This window comes from Hyalella azteca, unplaced genomic scaffold (genome assembly GCF_000764305.2).
Source record: "Hyalella azteca isolate HAZT.00-mixed unplaced genomic scaffold, Hazt_2.0.2 contig3241, whole genome shotgun sequence".
NCBI lineage: Eukaryota > Metazoa > Arthropoda > Malacostraca > Amphipoda > Hyalellidae > Hyalella > Hyalella azteca.
The window spans coordinates 79,083-99,759 of NW_025933493.1; the positions used below are offsets into that span (position 1 = coordinate 79,083).

At 41.7% G+C, this 20,677-nt stretch overlaps 1 protein-coding gene across 1 annotated transcript; it reads left to right on the forward strand.

Moving 5' to 3' along the window:
* Nucleotides 1–352: 352 nt before the first annotated feature.
* LOC108677645 (protein mothers against dpp) lies at nucleotides 353–17,787 on the forward strand. Its single transcript, XM_018165897.2, has 8 exons — nucleotides 353–1,177; nucleotides 11,891–12,062; nucleotides 12,439–12,609; nucleotides 13,066–13,197; nucleotides 13,821–13,957; nucleotides 14,428–14,626; nucleotides 14,987–15,227; nucleotides 15,640–17,787. Exons 1-8 carry the CDS (start codon nucleotides 947–949, stop codon nucleotides 15,797–15,799), a joined length of 1,443 nt encoding a protein of 480 aa, XP_018021386.1. The 5' UTR covers nucleotides 353–946; the 3' UTR covers nucleotides 15,800–17,787.
* Nucleotides 17,788–20,677: the final 2,890 nt, after the last annotated feature.

Consider the following 20,677-nt stretch of genomic DNA (forward strand, 5'->3'; position numbering starts at 1 on the left):
AGCTGTTGCGGCGACCTGATGGTCTATACTTTGCTTTTTATCTGGTGATGTCACAGCTGACCTGAACACTGATATGTTGATAGAAAAATTTTCGAAGCAATTGATTAGCTGATTGGAAAAAACGTTGAACTCTAGTTTCAGTGATGGTCTATAATGCCGTCATTCATGTCGCTTGTTTTCACAATTTATTCACGAGATAAGCTGCATCGACTGGACAACCAAGACTCCTGGTTGTGACTCATGTTCTGCATGCTATAGGTTCGGAATCAATTTCATATCTGCATCATGATCGTAATTCGTATGGGCGTCGACAAGAACGTTATATTTATTTCTTAATCTCGACATTTTTTCCAGGTGACTCGTAACTGCTACTCTCAATTCATGCCTACTTTTTGAATGAATTAAATTTAAGCTTTTCGTGGTGCTTCTCATTATCTCGTTAATGCAACGATTCCCAAACCCCCTCGTAATGGTTATTATTTATTAATATAAGTTCTGAATACTTTTGATCAAAGTTCTCACATGAAAATTATTTTGGTCTATTAGAAACGTTGCTGAATAATAAGAAAAGTAAGCAAGATAAAGTAGAAAACCACAGCATTCAAGTTGAATCAAAGAAAGCGATGAATTATTAGTGTCAAAGATTGAAGTAAAGTGAAGATAGGAGAAAAGTGAAGATTGAAGTACAGTGAAGACTGAAGTAAAGTGAAGGTTGAAGTAAAGTGAAGATTGAAGTAAAGTGAAGATTGAAGTAAAGTGAAGATTGAAGTAACGTGAAAATTGAAGTAAAGTTAAAATTGAAGTAAGGTGAAGATTGAAGTAAAGTGAAGATTGAAGTAAGGTGAAGATTGAAGTAAAGTGAAGATTGAAGTAACGTGAAGGTTGAAGTAAAGTAAAGTTCCAAGTGTTTCTTGAGCAAGTAATGCGCTGAAGCTGCAGTCGCACGATGGCCACGCTGAACTCTCTGTTCTCGTTCACGTCGCCGGCGGTGAAGAAACTCTTGGGCTGGAAACAAGGCGACGAGGAGGAGAAGTGGGCCGAGAAGGCTGTCGAGAGTCTCGTCAAGAAGTTGAAGAAGTCCAAGGGCGCCGTTGAGGAGCTGGAAAGGGCTTTATCCAACCCGGGCCAGCCTTCCAAATGCGTCACTATCCCCAGGAGCCTGGATGGGCGTCTGCAGGTGAGTCGTGTGATTATTTTATTTGCGATGTCGAGGATGCAAACTTGTGGTCAAGTTATCACGGAAGAAAGCTTAATAAAGTATCAGTACTATTTTGGGCTCAATTCGTAAAAAAATTTGTTGTGAATAATTGGTGCTTTCACTTAAATTTATACTTGATCATTTGGGTCGTCTTGATTGCGCTGATGGATTCTGAGAGTCGCCGTGAACAAGCGTGATAGCGAATTTTGTTTGAATTTTGAATTAATGAACTGATTGGCTATTTAGATGTCGTGCAAGTGTTGTGTATCTTCACTTGAGTGTTGACTTACCAAACTTGGTCTTACTGCGTTCAATGTTCAAAATTCACAAGGCAACCATCATCCGTTTTACATGAAATTTCCAGAACTTAACAACCGAGTTACTGATGGTAGCAGTGCGACATTAGGTGACGTACGCAGTAACCACACATATAGTCAGATGGGGTAAGACAGGACCGAAATCACTAACAAGCCCGTAGCATCTATACCATGAATAATTAAAAAATCCTAAACATATCACAAGGTAATTTTGACCAAAATACTCCATGTACTGACTACACAATAATATATTCATTTAAAAACTATTTTTGATAAACTGTAGGGTAATAGAGGACCATTTGTGGGGTAAGACAGGACCATTTGTGGGGTAAGACAGGACCATTTGTGGGGTAAGACAGGACCATTTGTGGGGTAAGACAGGACCATTTGTGGGGTAAGATAGGACCACTTGTGGAGTAAAACAGGATCATTTAGTGGTCCTGTCTTACCCCATGTCCGGTCCTTTTTTACCCCATTTTATAATGCATGTCAGGCAGTGATGGTAGCAGGTAGGAATGTCTAGTATGTCTCAAAAGTTGCTTATTACTTGAGGTTACCACTTACCACTTACTAGACTTCTCTTTCAGTGGACTGTCTCTTCTAATAATTTGTCTTATAATTTAAACGCGATTATATACTGGGGATATTTTTGTGCACAGCGTTGGGTGGCGGGGGTGATGCGCAGTATAATTTTAATTGCTGAAGTGCGAATGCTATCGTATTATGCACGTCCTAATTGAAGCTTATGCTAGCTTGGCTTATTGAAGCTTATACTTGTAAGCTTATGCTTGGCAACAGTTGAAGTCGTAAGCGCACAAGTGATGGACCGCAACAAGTGGCAATTCGTACCGTGGAAGCGCTTGATGATCCGACTGCCTGGTTCAAGACATCCTACGATGAATGCCACAATTAAGTTAGAATCGATTAACAAGACGATTATCAGGGTAATTATTTGATGGGGGAAAGGCAGTGAAGATGACGTAACGTCATAAAAATGTCAGTTCAAGCTATCTTGCAAATAATCTGACGAGTTAGGTAAGTATTCTGGTGAATTTTTTTTTAAATGTGGCAGAAATAAGTTAATTAATTAAATTACTAACATATGCTCGTTCTATATGCAACTATCTTTTTTTGACATTTCAGAGAATAGGCGTATATTTCGTTGATGTGTTGCTGTGCTGCCATATCTTTTATGTGAACATGAGCTCCCATGAATCTTGTTACACTCAAGCAGTTGGAACATCAGGCAAGTGGGGCTGCTCACACTCTTTTTTTTTCTGCGTGTGGACGTTGGAATTTATCTTTCAATTTGCACTAACTTGTATTTCTGTGCGACTTGAATGGTTCTGTGTAGTGGACCGGATATGCTCTAAAGGTGAGATAAGCTCGCCGCAGTGAAGCCTTAACCTCGTATCGAGTCATGCCATACTTGGCATCAATGGCGCCGTGTGGCGTCTCATGTCCGTTGTGGCGCAACATATCTCTGAAGGTAATGTTTTCCGAGGGGGAATGTTATTGAGTTTGCTCTTGACAAGCAGAGGATGCGTGACATTTGATGCGTGTCACGGATGCATGGCGATAACTGCGCCGACGCTAGCAGACTACTAACTTTTAGCCGTGGCCAGCTGTTTTCCTGCTTGCATGTAACTCTTTAAGACGCAGTCACTTCATCTCAAGAATGCTATTCGAATTATTTTCACATTTCGAGACTTATTCGGCATATTAAATTGCATTCTGAATATTTTCTGTACGGAGAAAACCATTTTTCCCTGTTTCAGTTATAATTAACGATCCGTTTCAATGTTGAAATCGAAAAAAAACAGTATTAATTAAGAACACTGGCATGCATTCTGAAGTTTCGCGGCTATGTGTATACACATTTGGGATCTTTATCAACATTGAAATATTTGATCAATTTACCTATGATCGACTCAATTTTTGAGGGGATCTGATTTTACACAAATGAAATCACTACGCCAGGTTTGGGCCAGGTTAGTAATAATTGAGTTCCTGCCTTAATTTGAGTTGAAGTAAACCCCATTGACGTGTCGGATCGAGAAGAATATTGCCTTGTCAACCCGAGCATATTGACTTGTCAACCCGAGCATATTGCCTTGAGCAACCCAAGCATATTGCCTTGAGCAACTCGAGCATTTTGCCTTGTCAACCCGAGCATATTGCCTTGTGCAACCCGAGCATATTGCCTTGTGCAACCCTAGCATATTGCCTTGTGCAACCCGAGCATATTGCCTTGTCAACCCACGAGCATATTGCCTTGAGCAACCCGAGCATATTGCCTTGAGCAACCCGAGCATATTGCCTTGTGCAACCCGAGCATATTGCCTTGAGCAACCCTCACACCGCTACTCATGAATGACTGGCATGCATGACTGGGGGCTACACAAGTTCTAACGTGTCTCGCTGCTCTGTGTGGTGTCCACTTCTTCGTTCACGCGTACCCTGTGTGATAAGACACACGAGTGGCTCGCATAGTCTGCAATATGGCTCGCATAGTCTGCAATATGTTTATTCCTCAATTTTATTTGCTGCACTGAAACGGGTACTGTTCAACTCACAATGCCTTTAAGTGAAATAGGTACATTTGTATCTGAAAGATTTCACAAAGACACAAGAGCTCGTTGCGGATCTCTACAGTGGTGTTGTGATTACAGTTTTATTTTGACTAAATTTTGAAGTGTTCACCAAAGGAAATAAGACTAGACTCATTATATTTTGCTCCATTGCTTTCAAGTTCACACGTGACAGTCGTCGGCTGTTGATGATTTAGCGACTTTTAGCGTTAGGGCTTTGATCTCAATTTGTTCTTGTTTTTCGGTCACCCAAACAAGGGTCTTTTTTCTCCGAGTTTTTTCTGGGAATGTAGAGCCTGCGTTGCTGTAATTGAGCGCGTGGTCCTGACAGCGCTGCTCGTAGCGCAGCTTTTACTGGCACTAAACAAGGACACGATACTGCATCTCTTCCTCCTCGAGACCCAAATACAAGCAAGCTATTAACGCTCGCTTCCAACTCGTACTTATACCCGTCATTCCTCAGTCCAACCAACATTTTTCTCCGCACGGCATCCGGAATTCCAGAAGCGTCCTGTCATGAATTTTATTCAAAACAAACCGCTGGCATTAATTCCCCCAGCATTTTTATCTAGCAATTCCACTACAGAATATTAATATATTTGAACTCATGATAGCTTATGTAAATAAAAAGCAATTATTGCTTGATTTGTTTACTGATGGGTGTACTTAGTCTCCATCGCAGCTATATGAATTCATGTAGTTATGCGAAATGACGCAATCGGCATCAACTTACGGAAGACCTCATCGCATTGCATCACTCTTTCTCGTTGCTATAAATTACAGCTGGCTTTGGTAGCTGGTTTCTAGTACTGCTAGCATAGTATATAATAATTGACCTGGCGTTTATTGAATGTTCATTTAAAGTTGGAAATGTAGTGTTCATTTTTAATTGTTTTTCCTATTCTCATTTGTTCAGAGTTCTACGTTAGCCACCACATTTTGACATTGCGAAGGTATCCGAGATTGACTTTATAAGTTCGTGAAAATATCCACTTACTAAGCTTTGGACTTACTCTTTTGGTACTTTTGTAATATGGTTGAAGATTTAAATGGCCTAACATCTCGCCTGAAAAAGTGTCATGATTTGAATCTTTTACAAGCGGATTCATTTAAGAGAGTGGCAGGCCTGGTATTGCTTGTTTTCGGCACAAGGCAGAACCGAACGAGTCTTTGAAGTCTATTTCGAGATCCATGTGTGCTCAGCGAGGCGCTATTTTCGCCAAGACTCAGCAGCACAGCGCAATTTTCTGGTGCTTGTGTTGGGAATTTTCCTTGTCACTGAAGCTCGGCAATTGCAGGCTCGCCTGGCTCTCTGGAATGGCTGGAATGTCGCTCTTTTCCTTGCTTTGAGCCTGATGGTCCCTTCCCCACACCCCCTGCTACATAATACCCCCTCCCACTACTTCCTACTGATGACGTCACAACACCCCCATCCCCTCATCCCCCGCAATACGTATACGTTGCCCGCTGCTTGCGATGACGTCACGCCCACGCAACACGACATGGTTGCTGTATCCTGTATACGAGAGTGCTTCAAAAAGTTCGTGGAAAAACATCAGTTGGAAAATAACTATCAAAGTTATAAGGTTTGTTTGCATACATATGCTCTATCATCTCGGATAATACATTTCTGTGAACGGTGATACCTGCCTACAAGTCCATTTGTGTAAAAGTGAGAGTCATGCGACGATTTGAACCATGTTTTGGCAGCTCTTTTTGCTGCGTTAATTGATGGAAACTGGGTACCTTTCATTGATTTTTTCATGTTTGGAAATAGAAAGACGTCTGATTTGGCTTAGTCGGTTCTATGAGGTGGATGCCGCATGATTTCCCATTAAAATTCGCGTAACACAGCACCTGTCTGCCGAGCGCCATGTGCGAGTGCATTGTCGTGGAAGAGTGCGCTCCGGTGCTGCTGCCCAATGCGCTTCTCGGCTATTCTCTTGGAAAAGTTTATCAAAATCTTTACATAATAAACAGCTTGAAAATTTTTCTTGTTCTCTAGGATGTCAAGTAACAAGATTAACTCTGCATCCCCGAAACCCTTCCCTCATGAACGCTCAGATTTTTCTTTGACAAGCCCACTTCCTCCCCTGAACAGCCGCTGTTTCGATTGAGTTTTGTCGTCAGGATTGTACTGGTAGAAACATGTTCCATCCCCGGTTACAATCCGGTCAAAAAGTTTAGGCAAAATTTCTGTAGAGAGATTGGCCCTTGTTTTCTGCTGATCTGGGCGCAACAGCCTGGGAATTCAATGAGTAGAAGGCTTACTCAGTCCCAAACTGTCCACCAGAATTGTGTGTATGGAACTCACAGAGATGTTGAGGTTGTCTGCTACTGATTTGGTTTTTATTCGCCTATATTTTTCAATGAGATCACGGACAGCGTTAATGTTTTCCCCAAAACTGATGTGCACGGCTTGCCTCTGCAGGGATCATCTTAATTGGTCTCATTTCTTTTGCTTCCGGAACGACTAATCCATTTGTAGGTTGCTGATTTTTCCGAGGCATTGTCACCATACTCATTTTAGAGAATCAATGATTTGGCTGTTCTTACAACCAAGCTTCACCATGAATTTGATGTTTGACCGGGCCTAAATTTCGGCAGATGCCATGTTGCATGATCGATTGTTGCTTTCAAAACCCCACGTTTGTAAACTTAATTTAATGATTCATGTGAAAACACGTTATAAAACAGGGTCGTGGTGGTGCATTGAAATTATTTTATTTTATATAATTTTCAGGCATGTCTATTTTCCACGAACTTTCTGAAGCACTCTGGTATACACGCATACTAGAGCCTCAACCTGTGATCTACGGCAGCGTGCATGTCCAAGGCAGCATCTGAAGTCTGTTCAGTGACTTCAGTCAACATATGTATTATCTTTAGAGTAAATAAATTGCCTTCACATGATAGGCCGCTTTAGCAAACATACAAATTAAAAACTGTGAGCATGGACAGCGAAGGCTTTGGCTTTTTAAAAACAGCTGTAAATTTTTCCCGAAAACCCTATGCCTGACTAGAACCTTTAAAAAACGTAACGTTTATTTTATTTTATTCATTTTTTAAAAACTCTGAAACGTAACGAAAGTTGTTAGCACAGTTGCTCTTTTTCTGCTGTCATTGCCAAGGAAATTCAACTTTAAAAAGTTTCTTGATCCATGATCTCGACTTTGGTACTGAAACATTGATCCTTAAGGCTGTACACACATCAATGCGTGTCACGTGTTGATAATGTTGATATCATTTCATAACTGAAGCCTGTCATCACCATTAATCCGGGCTGGTGTTAGTTCAATCTGGTGGCAGACCTCGTATGTCAATGCCTGCACCACATCTCGCTTTCATGTACGCCAACTCAGCTCTTAATCCAACATAGATCATTGCCAGCTCATCAAGAGAACGTGCGCTCGCACCATAAAACCGACAGTCTCTAGAGGAAAACAACATTAAGGACGGCTAGGAAACGCATTAGGGCGCTTGCTTGTTTTGACTCGCAGCTATCGAATGATTAATCTTTGTAGACCTGCTTCTGCTGGTTCCTACTTTCATCTCGCAATAATTCATCATTGGGACATGTCTCACTGCCGAGTTGCCGGCTCATGAGTCAATTTATTTTAGAATTCCCTAGTGGAGAAGTGCCATGGGAAAATATGAGAGATTATTAATGGGATTTTATTACAACTGTGAAACGCTTGCTGAAAGTGTTTATCTTACTGACAAAGGCTGCTTCTAAATGCTTATAAACGCAATTCGGTCCAAAAACGCTGAATGGAAAAAGTGAACTGGATCTTGAGTCGACTTTACAACCGGAATTTTTTTAACAAAGAACAGTATACCCGTGCTGTGTTGTTTCTGAATCGATCGAGTACCTAAATTACGAAATTGTGACATCTTTCTCTCTGTGATGAATATACTAGCCTTATGTCGTGTGATACTGATTAAAACACTAGTGAACATATTTTACAAGCCATCTATGTGGCTCTGGTAATGGTTCGGAACGGAATAACGGAATGCAAAATGATTCGGGTTAAATTTTCATAAATGATTTCTATACATTTTTATGGCTTGTGTGTTTTTTTACAATGATCGAGCCCAGGTGCCGAACTCTACTGTGTCCCTACTCCCTAGATAAGGACTTCGAATGCAGCTAAACGCAATGTACCAGGAGAAGTTATTTGCACTAAATTTTTGATCAAGTTGACAGTTCTTGGCTGAGCTTTTTTTTATTAGCCTGTTGCCGTGTACAGCCGTCGCAACTGGTGGGGCCAGTTGTGAGGCGCTGTTCAGCTGTTCCTAGGTAACAATCAGCTATTCCATCGGTAACAATCAGTAGTAGGTATAGCTCGTGGCAGACGTTGATGCCAGTTGTGGGACGTAGCGATGGTATAAACTATCCATGCAGCGTCAGTGGATAGATGGAATCTCGATGGCATCCAATAAGACCAATGGTATAATATAATGGCAGCAGCAATATGCATGCCGCGTCTGTAGTGGTGCCATCGGTGTGGTGGCAGCGCAGCACGCAGCACCAGCAGTGGTGGCACTTGCATGACGCAGCAGCAGGAGCAGTGGAGGCACTTGCATGACGCAGCAGCAGCAGTGGTGGCACTTGCATGAAGCAGCAGCACCAGCAGTTGTGGCACTTGCATGACGCAGCAGCAGCAGTTGTGGCACTTGCATGAAGCAGCAGCAGCAGTGGAGGCACTTGTATGACGCAGCAGCAGCAGTGGAGGCACTTGTATGACGCAGCACCAGCAGTGGTGGCACTTGCATGACGCAGCACCAGCAGTTGTGGCACTTGCATGACGTAGCACCAGCAGTGGTGGCACTTGTATGACGCAGCAGCAGCAGTGGTGGCACTTGCATGACGCAGCAGCAGCAGCAGTGGTGGCACTTGTATGACGCAGCAGCAGCAGCAGTGGTGGCACTTGCGTCGCGCAGGGGCGCAGCGATGAGTCAGCGCTGCTATCGACCAGCGGCGTAGCGCTGTCGCCGCCCCGCGCTCGCTGCGCGTGTTGTGCGCGCCACGGCTGCAGCCAACTCGACTGCCCTGAGCACGTTATGAAGTCGTGCAATTTCTTCCGTTATTTCCGTGCTGTCATCCATTATATAATGGTGATTCTTGCCTGTATTTATTCTTGTCTTCTCGAAACGTTTGGGATTATTTCATAATGAATCAGTTAATATATATGTATCATTATAATCGTATCATCTGATCGTTTCATTAATACATTATATAAAATTAAGTAAAATTTAAATGCATTAAATTATTCGATTATTTCCAAAATTTTTGTTTATCATTAGTGTGATGATTAATATTCATGTAATATTCATGTATTCATCACTCTGGCCTTGCGAGAACTTGAGAAGGAATTAATTTACGAGCATAGAAGATGGTATACGGCACCGACTGTAGAGCTGTATTTCTATTGGTGTATTTACCTCAATTTGTGTCCCTGAAATATATTGTTCACCTGTTTTGCTTGGTAAGATAGAGGGCCATCGATATAGCAGGAATGCCACACACGTGGCCACAAGAAGTGTCTGCTTCTGTCGTTTTCACGGTTCAAATTAAAGGCATTCATGCCTGGTGCATTGCTTCTTTAAGACCGCTTACCCCTGCCGGGCATTGTTTGCGAACGTTCATACGCCATCGTTCGTTCTAGAGCATGCGACGAATTTTCAGCATAGCACCTTCGTTATCAGAACTTTCTATTTCTACTGTTTTGATATTGATAATATCAGAAATCGACAAACGCGAACCAAGGAGGAACTCAGAATACGGTCATTTTTGTTTTTTTGAAAAAACATAAAATGTGTCTGATGCCATGATCTTCTGTACTCGTAAAGAACTTGTTCGGTTAGCACAACATGTTCTTAGCTTATCTACCTAATGATTAAATTTCATATGCTGCATGCAACCTATGGCTAAACAATGATAAGCATCGCCCAGCTGCTGTCTGAATGGTTCTTTAAATTGTGGTGAATATTATCATGTAAGGCTTGAATAAAATCTGCACAAATGTATGCACTCCTCAACTGGCGCACGTTTTTTTCTCTAGAAGATATAACATTATTGTTAAGTGTTCACATATCAAGTATGATGAGCATTCGTAAGGTCCCAGCATCCGAAATGAATAACGCTCGTGAACAGGGGTTGCAACCCGTGTTTAAATGCGGATGAGTTATAACACCAAGCGTAAGCTTGTTCGCGAACGTTTTGAGGCCGCGTTCGTCGTTCGCAGAGAATGCTCGGCTGGTGTGGACCTTCAGACGGCAATAAGAACACTGGGGCAGCCTTGAGCTCAACTTGAACGGGCTTACCAAGTTTTAACAAACATTCCTGCAAATAATTATTTTTGAGGTCTCATGAACCGCAGAAATTAATTTGAGATCGAATTTAATTGGTTCTTCTCTATTTTTCTTCTCATTAACTAGAGATTTGATGCGTATTGTTGTCCTTTTTTTTTGTTATCAATGATGTTTCCTTATCAGAATTTTATCATTGTAATTCCGCTTGTATTTTTAATCTTATGAGAAATTTATTGCCATACATGAGAAAATTTATAAGAAAGCCACGCGGGCCTCTGAGTCAGCGGCTCGCTCTGATCATGTCGGGTCACGCGGGCCTCTGAGTCAGCGGCTCGCTCTGATCATGTCGGGTCACGCGGGCCTCTGAGTCAGCGGCTCAGTGTGCCGCTCATATGCTCGGCAATTCCTGCTGCTGACGCCGCCCTCATTGGCCTGCCTTAATTTGAGGGATACCTCTGATGGCCATAAAACGGTCAAGTCCGCGCACAAAAAAAAAGACCAAAAATATTTTATAACTCAATATATACTAGTATATTTGTAGGTTCCAGAGTAAAAATCCCATTTTCATTTTTTTCGCATTTTTCAAATTTATAAGGAAGTCCCGTCATCACAAAATTTAGCCGGCTAACGCAATTTAGAAAAAAAACGAAATCGCGGAATTTGTCAGGAAAGAAAGACCATCTGATAATTCTGATTAAGAATATAAAATCGCTCGAAGTCTCGAACCGCAGGGTCGATCTTGCGAAACCGCATCGATAGCTTCGCTCGTCCAAAGCTTTATTGCAACATCTGAACACGAGCGTTCACGGCTCCTGACTGAAGACAAAAACATAACGAAATGGGTGCCCGTTTATTATGGTTGTACGGTGTTTGGCGCAATGCAATTTTTATTGTATTATATTTAGCGAGACGAAATTTTGTCTATAGCTAACCACGCAAAACAAGCCATACGTTTGATGTTTTTGCTGATGTTTATCTACATGATCATAATACGTTTAATGACGAATTATAGCCAATAGCTTGGTAGCCAAGTTAACGCGACACGGTGGTGTTGTTTGGTTGTTCGTATCAGTGTTTAACACTGGTAAGACGTGAAGGAATGTGTGTTCGCAATTTATTCTTAAATAATTTCCTCGTTATTCTTCAGTGTGTAGTGATGATATGTTTAGCTGGTGTATTATATTACTTTCTACTAAAGCACAAACAGCTGACGCGTAACCGGCTTCCTTGTGATGATTTTACTCGTTGAATACGTCCGTAGCTGGAGAAGAATAGTTTTGAATAATTAACTTTTGTTCTAATGTTTGATGAATTAGTGTGCTTAAATATTGCAGCTCATCTGACACGAATAAGCACAAATTTGAATATTATTTTTCCTCTTGAATGGCCGTATTTCGCTCGCCTTAACTTTAATACTAGCATAAATAATTATCATTTGTATGATTGTAGCTTGATGTTCTACCTTGCAGGTGTCGCACCGCAAGGGCTTGCCACACGTCATCTACTGCAGGGTGTGGCGCTGGCCAGACCTGCAGAGCCATCACGAACTCAAGCCGCTCGAGCACTGCCAGTACCCCTTCAGCGCCAAGCAGAAGGAGGTCTGCGTCAACCCCTACCACTACAAGAGGGTTGAGAGTCCTGGTGAGTCCTGCAGTACAGGGATGTAGCGTGAGTCTCTACCTCTACAAGAGGGTTGAGAGTCCTGGTGAGTCCTGCAGCCTTTGCTACGAGTATCAATGCCCAGTACTGTCTTTGTGACGACAGAGGTTACTACTAGCATCTTCAATGGGGTTACAACCGATACATAATAACAGCAGTATCAGAAAAGGGTTCTTTTTGGGAGATTCTTTGCGTTAATAAATGAATTTCTTCAAGGATTGGTTTATTTGATGGTATTTTATGACAAGTTTCTATTCCTTTATTTCAGGTAATTGCTGATGCTCAAATTTAAGAAGCTTGTATCTACCAAGTACCACATTAAGTAAGGCATAGTAATAAATGTGTTGGCTGTTGACAGTGCTGCCGCCTGTGCTGGTGCCCCGACACTCAGAGTATGCCCCCGGGCACTCGATGCTTCCCTTCAACAACCAGCAAGTTAACGACGTGTCCATGCCCGCCAACATGAGCTACTCCCACAACGGCTTCGTCGCTGCCGGGTCCTCGCCCCCACCGCCATCCATGTCACAAGGTGACGCAGTAATGCATTCTTATTAGAGTTACCTATTATAGTCTTGGGTATAGTATACTCATATTATAAGGGTAATATCTTTTTTTATTTGGTAATATTTATGTAGTAGTCTTAAATAATGCAATGAAAAATTTGCAGTATAAAGTAATTTGTAATGTGAAGTGATTTGTAACCACGAAAGTAATTTGAATTATAAAGTATCTCTTACCCTGGAGTTAGTCTGATGCAAGTAAAATCCATGCCAAGCTCCGGAATTTTTCAAGGATTAATCGACTTTTATGAAGACAAAATAGTGATTGGAAAGACAAAGCCGCTCTGCACAAAGTATCGACAAGTCGCCCTCCTTAACACTGGCGTATATAGCCGAAATATTCTAAATATTAACTCTCTATTACATAATACATGTATTTTGTGTATTGTAATAAGATTGTTGGCATTGAGTATTGTGCTCGACAGCTTCGACGTCGAACTCCCTGGCGTCGAATGATAGCCTGGGGCGCCTTGGGGGCTCGTCCCCCGTGGGGAGCGTCAGCCCTGCCTCCTCCTCCTGCTTCTCCCCCGACAGCGCCTACAGCACTTCGCTTACTGGTGGGGATCTTGGTTCATGGTAGGCATCATCTGTTCATGGTGGATTATGTGTGGCCTTTGAATCGTTAGAATTCCTTCAGTTCCTTTTCTTCGACATAATAATAGCGGTTTCAGCGTTTATTTGGCCGTAGGCCTGTCGCCGATTCTTAGCATCGCAGAACATCCACAGCATTTTGCGGTCTCGAACACGCAACTCACTGCTACAATTCTGCTTTGCTTAACTGCCCGGCCTCCTTGCCGATTCTGACCATGCAGAAACTGGCGCACAGAGCTGGGATCGAACCCGCGCCTCTCTGCGCCAATCCTGGTACTCTGAACTTTAACCACTGGGCCACCCTGCCATGAAACTCACTTACGTGTACATGAAACTCATGAAACATGAAACTCACTTACGTTAATATTCATCTGGATTGAATATCCGTGCAAAATTAAATTCGTCACATTGCCGAATTTAACTTTTATTGACACTGAGATTCAAATGAAAATCGTTGCCTCTATATACGATCTTTATGCTCAGGGATGGAATATTCAACTCGGTTTACGGGATAATTTCTGAAGTACCATACGCAATTTACCATCTGAATATGCTGTGTTTTGGCTTGAGTTGAGCGTGTGTATTTCAGACGGCTTGTCCCCGCCCTACACCAACTCTGCTGATGACCTCAAGCAGGACACCGCCATGGAAGTGATACAGTCGCCGCTCACCTCCTCTATACCTCCCTCCATATCATCGCCTAGCTTCATGCCCGTAGAATATCAGGTAACTTATATACTCAGTTGTTACTCAACTGTCCCACGTACTCAAATGACAGGTAATCGTACGGTCAAAATCCTGATGCGTGTAGTATATATACTCGAGTTGTCATTACCATTTGAGCTACTACAATTTGTACTCCAGTTGTTATTACCACATTAGTTGTTATTACCACTCGTATTGCCATTAGTACTTGAGTTGACATTTTTACTCGAGTTGCCAATAGCATTCAAATGTTGGTACTCGATTTGCTGGGGCTGTGCATTGCACGAGTTTGGTTGCAGTAACTGGACGGTGCCATGGTGCCATGGATTTTCAGGCGACAGGCACGTTGCTCCATCAGTATACTGTATACGGCGGTCATGATGCTGCGGGACTGGGTGCAGTGCTCGCAGTCCTGTAATGGGTTCTTCCACCTGAAATCTCAGGTACTTGTGTTATGTTCGCGGTGATTGATTGTAATTTTTATTTTGCAGGAAGCAGAGAGCTGGTCGAGTATCGCGTATTATGAGCTCAACAACAGAGTCGGTGAAGTGTTCCACGCCACCACCTCCTCTGTTATCGTCGACGGCTTCACAAACCCAAGTCACAATTCCGAAAGATTTTGTCTCGGCCTCTTATCCAACGTCAACAGAAACTCCACCATCGAGAATACGAGAAGACACATTGGTAAAGGTGAGATCGGAGAGCACCTTTCTGCTGGAGCGTCGATTATTGCTGCGAAATAGGGGTCCATTTAAAAGTATGTAAAATTTCGCATTGATAGTCTGTTATGTGTGGTAGAAGAGAACGATGCTATTTGCGTCGTGTGATCGCTGGGCTCGAGGGTTTAGACTGAATTCAAAGTTCGATTGACAACACAGGTTTTAGTAATTTTGACGAATAAACTTTGGAGTAAGTTATCAAACTAGCTGTCATTCTTTTACATCATTTAGTTTATCTACTAATTATATCTGGCTCTCTCAATGGCAGCAGAGACGTTGTCTCGAGGCTGAGTGCTGTCACTGACCGCACAATTCTGCTCTTGTGCCGCAGGAGTCCACTTGTACTACGTCGCCGGCGAGGTGTACGCGGAGTGTCTTTCAGACTCGGCAATTTTCGTGCAGTCGCGTAACTGTAACCATCATCACGGCTTCCACCACTCGACCGTGTGCAAAATCCCACCCAACTGCTCTCTCAAAATATTCAATAACCAAGAGTTTGCTCAGCTGCTCTCGCAAAGCGTAAATCATGGCTACAGGGCCGTCTTCGACCTCACCAAGATGTGCACTATTCGGTCAGTGGCGCGTCGAACAATCTTCTTGATGGTCTATGGTTTTTTATCGTATTTACCGCGACCTTTATATACACTATTTCATCTGAAATTGTGCACTTGAATTTATATCATGTTTATTATTAGAATAGGAAAACATTAAACTAATTTTATATGCTGACAACAGGAAAAGATACTGTCAAGAACCCAAAGAAGAATTAAGTCAGCCATGTATAAAATTACGTAGCAATGCTCAGCACGAAGTATATTTAACAATAACCATAGTCAAATGGTTTTTAATGACCATACTAAGAAAATTTAGCATTAACCACAGTTGGTATAATCCATTAGAATCATCAGAACAGTAATTGTGCCATGTAGCACGCTGAATGTTGTCGAACTCTCGTGTATACCTAATAACGGATCGTGTGTGCAGGATGTCGTTTGTGAAGGGCTGGGGCGCTGAGTACCACAGACAAGATGTCACCAGCACGCCATGTTGGATTGAAATCCACTTGTCAGGGCCGCTCAAGTGGCTCGACACCGTCATCACGCAGATGGGCGCTCCCAACGACGTTATTTCTTCTGTTACGTAAAGGCTCGTCAGCTCGCCCTCCCCTTCATGCACGCTTCATTCTCATCTCCCCGATCAGGAAACTTCGGGATATTTCTCAGTGTAATTTAATGCATCGATGTTTTCATGCGTGAAGTTCGTCATCATTGGCCGTTTGTGTGCATCATTGATTTGTTGCATCAAGTGATGGTTGATGAGTTCCTTATCACGGATTAGTTGTGTACAGAGCTTTAGTTCCTGCCACATCGTGCATACGTAATCAATATTCCTCAATATTCTGATCGACTCCAAAATCTGTAGAAGAGCCGCTTCGTAGCCAGAAATATTTGGGCGATGGCACGGCTGTTGCTTTAGAGAACGCCAATAAAATATTGGTGCCAGGCCGATTCTGAGAATTGCTTTGGACCTCATCTCAGCCGCCATAGTCCACAGAATATCTGCAGGTTTATTGGGATTTGGTGCGATTTCCATGACGGAGCTGTCCCAGTTTAACGTGCAATTCGAGTGCAATTTGCTTTAATCTGACATCATGCTGATCTTTGCTTAGAGTAAAGCATTGCTGTCTCGAGAAATTATTTATTTGTTAAAGTCAGCGATGTTCATGTTCGCAGTTCTTAATTAATGTATGAAATTGTGCTCCTTCGTGACAGACTCATGCTTCATGTCTGTTGCATAGCAGCGCCTGACCTTCCCCCCTGAACGCGTAGTCTCGAACAGCTCCGCTGAAGTTTGCTCCTCGGTAGTCTCATTGAAAAGCTCAAGTGGATTCTAGAGCATCACTAAAGACCGAAAAACGAGACTAAATAACTTGAACAAATTGTCATACAAGACAAAAAACAGAATGTATCGCTATAGGTTTTTTTTTTGTTGTGCTATCCTGAAACCAAATATCTGCAAGCTGCATCGACCAAACATGAAGCCTTACGCATCTGCCTGTCTGTTGACCTCATCAGCGCCTTATTATTGCTATCGCGAATATTAGTATTATTTGATAGATGATTCTGCATCTTTATCCCACACATCTCAGTCGTTGATTAAGTTACCTACGTCGTTTGCATAGATTATGTTCGTTCTGGGCTAATGAACCTTTCTCCTACACAAAATATTCTTCGTCGGCACCTAACTTACACTTGTATAGAATTGCATGCCGTATCTTTCTTCTTCATTTCGTCTTTTTAACGATAAGATCATGTGTAATTAGTCACGGTGTGTTCGAGTCTTCTCAGTCCGCAAATTCGTCCCTAGGAACATGCCTAGAAAGATGAAGCTGGTACTAAGGAGACATTAATAGAGTTAATAATAGTTAATAGACACTTAGAAACTCTAGCAGCCGGCGAGAAGTGGCATATGCGGTGGGGTTTTGATGACTTTGTTTATCCGGTGTGTCGCTTGGATCTCCTTCCCAGCTAAAATTTTTGACCAATATAATTATAAGAAATGTTGATAAAATGTAAGTATTCTTAGGAGGAAAAAGTTGTGCCATAAGTTCGTAAGTGAAAGTAACTGAATCTTGCAATAAATGTAGCCATTAATAAGCCTATGGAAGTTTAATTTATAAATTATGACTTTTCGCATGTCTCTGGTCTGTTTTATCAGGTAGAAATATCTTTTTTACATTCATTGAATTAAGGTTTGTAAATCTGCTTGAAAAATTTACTTTTAACTCCAAGCGATGTATTCCGGTAAGGCTGTTCCTGACTTCTTTCATTTTGAGTTTCGGAAAAAAATTCTGGCTGTTCTTATTTTTAGGTGTATTAAAGTATATTTACTGCAATGTGTAAGAGGACCTCAAAATATCGCTCTTAACTTTGGACAAGTTTGAGGCGTAAGTCATGCCTCGCCTTGATAATTATTTGTAGTTCTGCATTGTCTGTTTAATCAAAGAATTCCAAGCACTGGTAAGGGGAAGAAAAATATTTCCTCTTCTTTTTGAGCCCTTCACATAAATTACGAGATGGTTAAATCGTTTGAATCATGAAGCATAAGCCATAAGAAGCGTGCAAAGTAAAATAATATCTGGTAATTACTTTTCCCCACAGCAACATATGTGATTGTTATGTTGCTTGAAACAATGTGTCGGATATTCCGCAACTCTGTTAGGAATATTAACCAACAGTCTAGCTGTGTAGTTTCCCTTAACAACCAGGAAAATATCAAGTAAATGAAGTTCAATATGTCTGGAGAAAAATTCTAAATCAAGAACCTTCACTTAAGGATTTATTAAGTATTTTATATAAATTATAATGAATAGCATTCTTTGTGAGTCGTCCTGTTGACTCTAACCAAATCGCAGGATTGTTAGTGAAGAATTTTGGGACTGCCGTCCTGATTTTTCAATATTTATCTCGTGAATTTCACTTTAATTGAGAAACCCATTTTTTTAGACACACCGTCATCCTGACCTTGGACGACACGACGGATGGAATTTGCATTCTCTACTTAGAATTTCTTGTTGAGTTGTACTACGGGAAACGCTTGCACCTATGGGCTTCATTTGCAGGGAAAGAATAGCTGGCCTAAGACTTCTAGCGAACTACGATAAATTTAAGGCATATGTAGAAATATCGTGCAATTGTTAAGAGGGACAAATTTTAGTCTAAAACTTGTTATTACCATGATGAAAAAATAGTTACATCTGAATTTCATCCGTTAGTTGAATTTATAACTCATAAATTCTAACTAAAATTCGCCCAACATAAAGTCAGCACAACCCATTTTTTTACGAACACATCAAACGTTTTCAATGATATTCTTACCTAAAGGCCAGTCTGGCTTAAGGTTATACCCTGTCCCGGGATCGCATGCTCTGCACAAAAGCAAAATGTCGTTGCCGTTCGCTTGTAATGATCGCTCTTGAAGGAATACTTGAAGCGTCGTACGCTCTCGATTGCTGGGATCGAGACTTTATGGCATTTTCCTTGAATGTCGGATTCCTTCAATCGAGTTCATGACTGAACCCTGATGCAAACATTCTCTCATTTAAATGTTCTGCGTACTATTTCTCAATAACAAGGCCGTGATGTCCAGCGCATTCCGAAACGACCAGCGTGAATGTACTGTCAGTTCGTAACTAGATGTGCGTAAATGATTCCAGTCTGCCGTAAAATCTTTCGGCAGGTTTCATGTCGATTTCATTTCGATCACTAAATAGGTTTCGCCAAGACAGATCGATGTCGATGTTCTCTCACGAGAATAGGTTTCCTAGTGAGGAACGTACGAATTTGATTCTATTAAGGCATGAATTGGTAAGAAAGTTTACCAAGTTGTTTTTGTGAGCTTATGTCTTTAGATCGCTAAGGAGAGATTTGGTCGCGTTACAGGCTAAGCATGTGTTAGTAGCGAGTAGTGTCCAAGTTGCAGCCAATACCTATAGAATCGCAAGAGTACTGAAAAAATTACGCTGTGCTTCTTGAGTAACCGTTCACTTCTCTCGTATGTGTGTTTAAGTAAATTAAGGGATAAATTCTTCAGAGGAAAGTAGGGTGCCTTCCGTAGTGAGCAGAAGCGTGCCTTCATTGCTGCCATCCAAGTTTGCCTGCAGAATCATTCCTCATCCTGTGACTTGATCGCGCTCACTGGTGCAACTCGTGAATCTTCTTAATAACCTGTCTTACTTTCTTTTCGCATTTCAAGTAGAAAATGCTCTTTATTTATCATATTATAGTCGAGACTTTAGTCGATTGCAGAGATTTCGAGATGAAGGTATATTAGATTATTCGCGCAGGTCCTGTTGGTAATTCTAGCTTCATTGAAGAGTAGGTTCAAGTTAGTTCATTTGAAGAGCTTTTTTTTATCTTAATTTGAATTTCACAATCATTATAAAGCTGCTAAGGTTGATATTGTAAATTCGATATATTAGCGCTGTACTCCACAACATGTAATAATTGTATAACTAACTTTGGCATCTTTTCTACGCTAGAGGCGAACGCGTCGTTCGAATTCTTTGAAGTTTGTTCATGCTTACCTTCACAATTTTGAGTGGATGTGCCACTTGCTCTCACAGTCTCTAGATTACTGCAAGATACATTGCAGCCTAAAAACAGATCCCAATGCACACACAAACATATTGCTACTTGTGGAGTGCAACTTACACTTCGTGGTTCATATCTACTGGGATGAGCGGGTCCATAAAACGGTGCAGAATCAAACAGATGTTAGAAGTTAAATATCAGTTCACTTCGTATAGAGTGTTTGAAATGTATGAGCTTGTGGCTCGATAGAAATTAGAATTCGCTCTTGCCATGTGAAGGCATTTAATAGTGTAACCTCTCAGCAGGGACTTCTGACACGTGTCTGTGCTATGGGATTTTGCGCTCCTAGGAGGATTGTTCTTGAGCGCCCCACCACTGAGCTTAAGTTATAATGAAGTTAAAGATTCCTTACTTTTTCTTTCTCTGTCTCTCTCGTGCTGGCGGCCTACGTCTCGTGTAATCGACCTGTTTAGTTTCTGTTGCTTTTCCTCTGTCCCTCCTTGTCACTTCGTCTCTTTGAGATGCTAACGCTGCTTCTTTCAAGCCACCTTCAGCGGGCTGGACAACTGAGACCTTCCTCCCATTGTGTGTGATGGAACATCTCAGAAATTTTCAATAATGATGACCTCACGCCTTACTAGCGATGTTAATTTTTGACTTTCTGTGCGAAATATCTTGATGGCTGAAGCGCTTGCAAACCGTCATACTACTATTATTAATAATGTAATATATCTTCACATCGTCGTCATGAGTTCCACTTGCGCATCACTCGTTTTCACTGATATGAACCTCACCCCGCCCTACTCTTTCTCATCTTATTCGACTAACTTGGTGAGTCGCAGGGTTTAGTTTCGAGACCTTCCACAGGATGAGCCCTCTGGTGTTTTTCTTAGTCCACTCCGGCTTAGTGCAGTGCATCTTATCCTGAC

Excerpts from the sequence above, each read along its gene's own strand:
- LOC108677645 (XM_018165897.2), top strand. The coding sequence starts at position 947 with ATGGCCACGCTGAACTCTCTGTTCTCGTTCACGTCGCCGGCGGTGAAG. Across the intron at positions 13,958-14,427 it reads TCATGCCCGTAGAATATCAG|GAAGCAGAGAGCTGGTCGAG; the intron begins GTAACTTATATA and ends TTTATTTTGCAG. Across the intron at positions 15,228-15,639 it reads ACCAAGATGTGCACTATTCG|GATGTCGTTTGTGAAGGGCT; the intron begins GTCAGTGGCGCG and ends TCGTGTGTGCAG.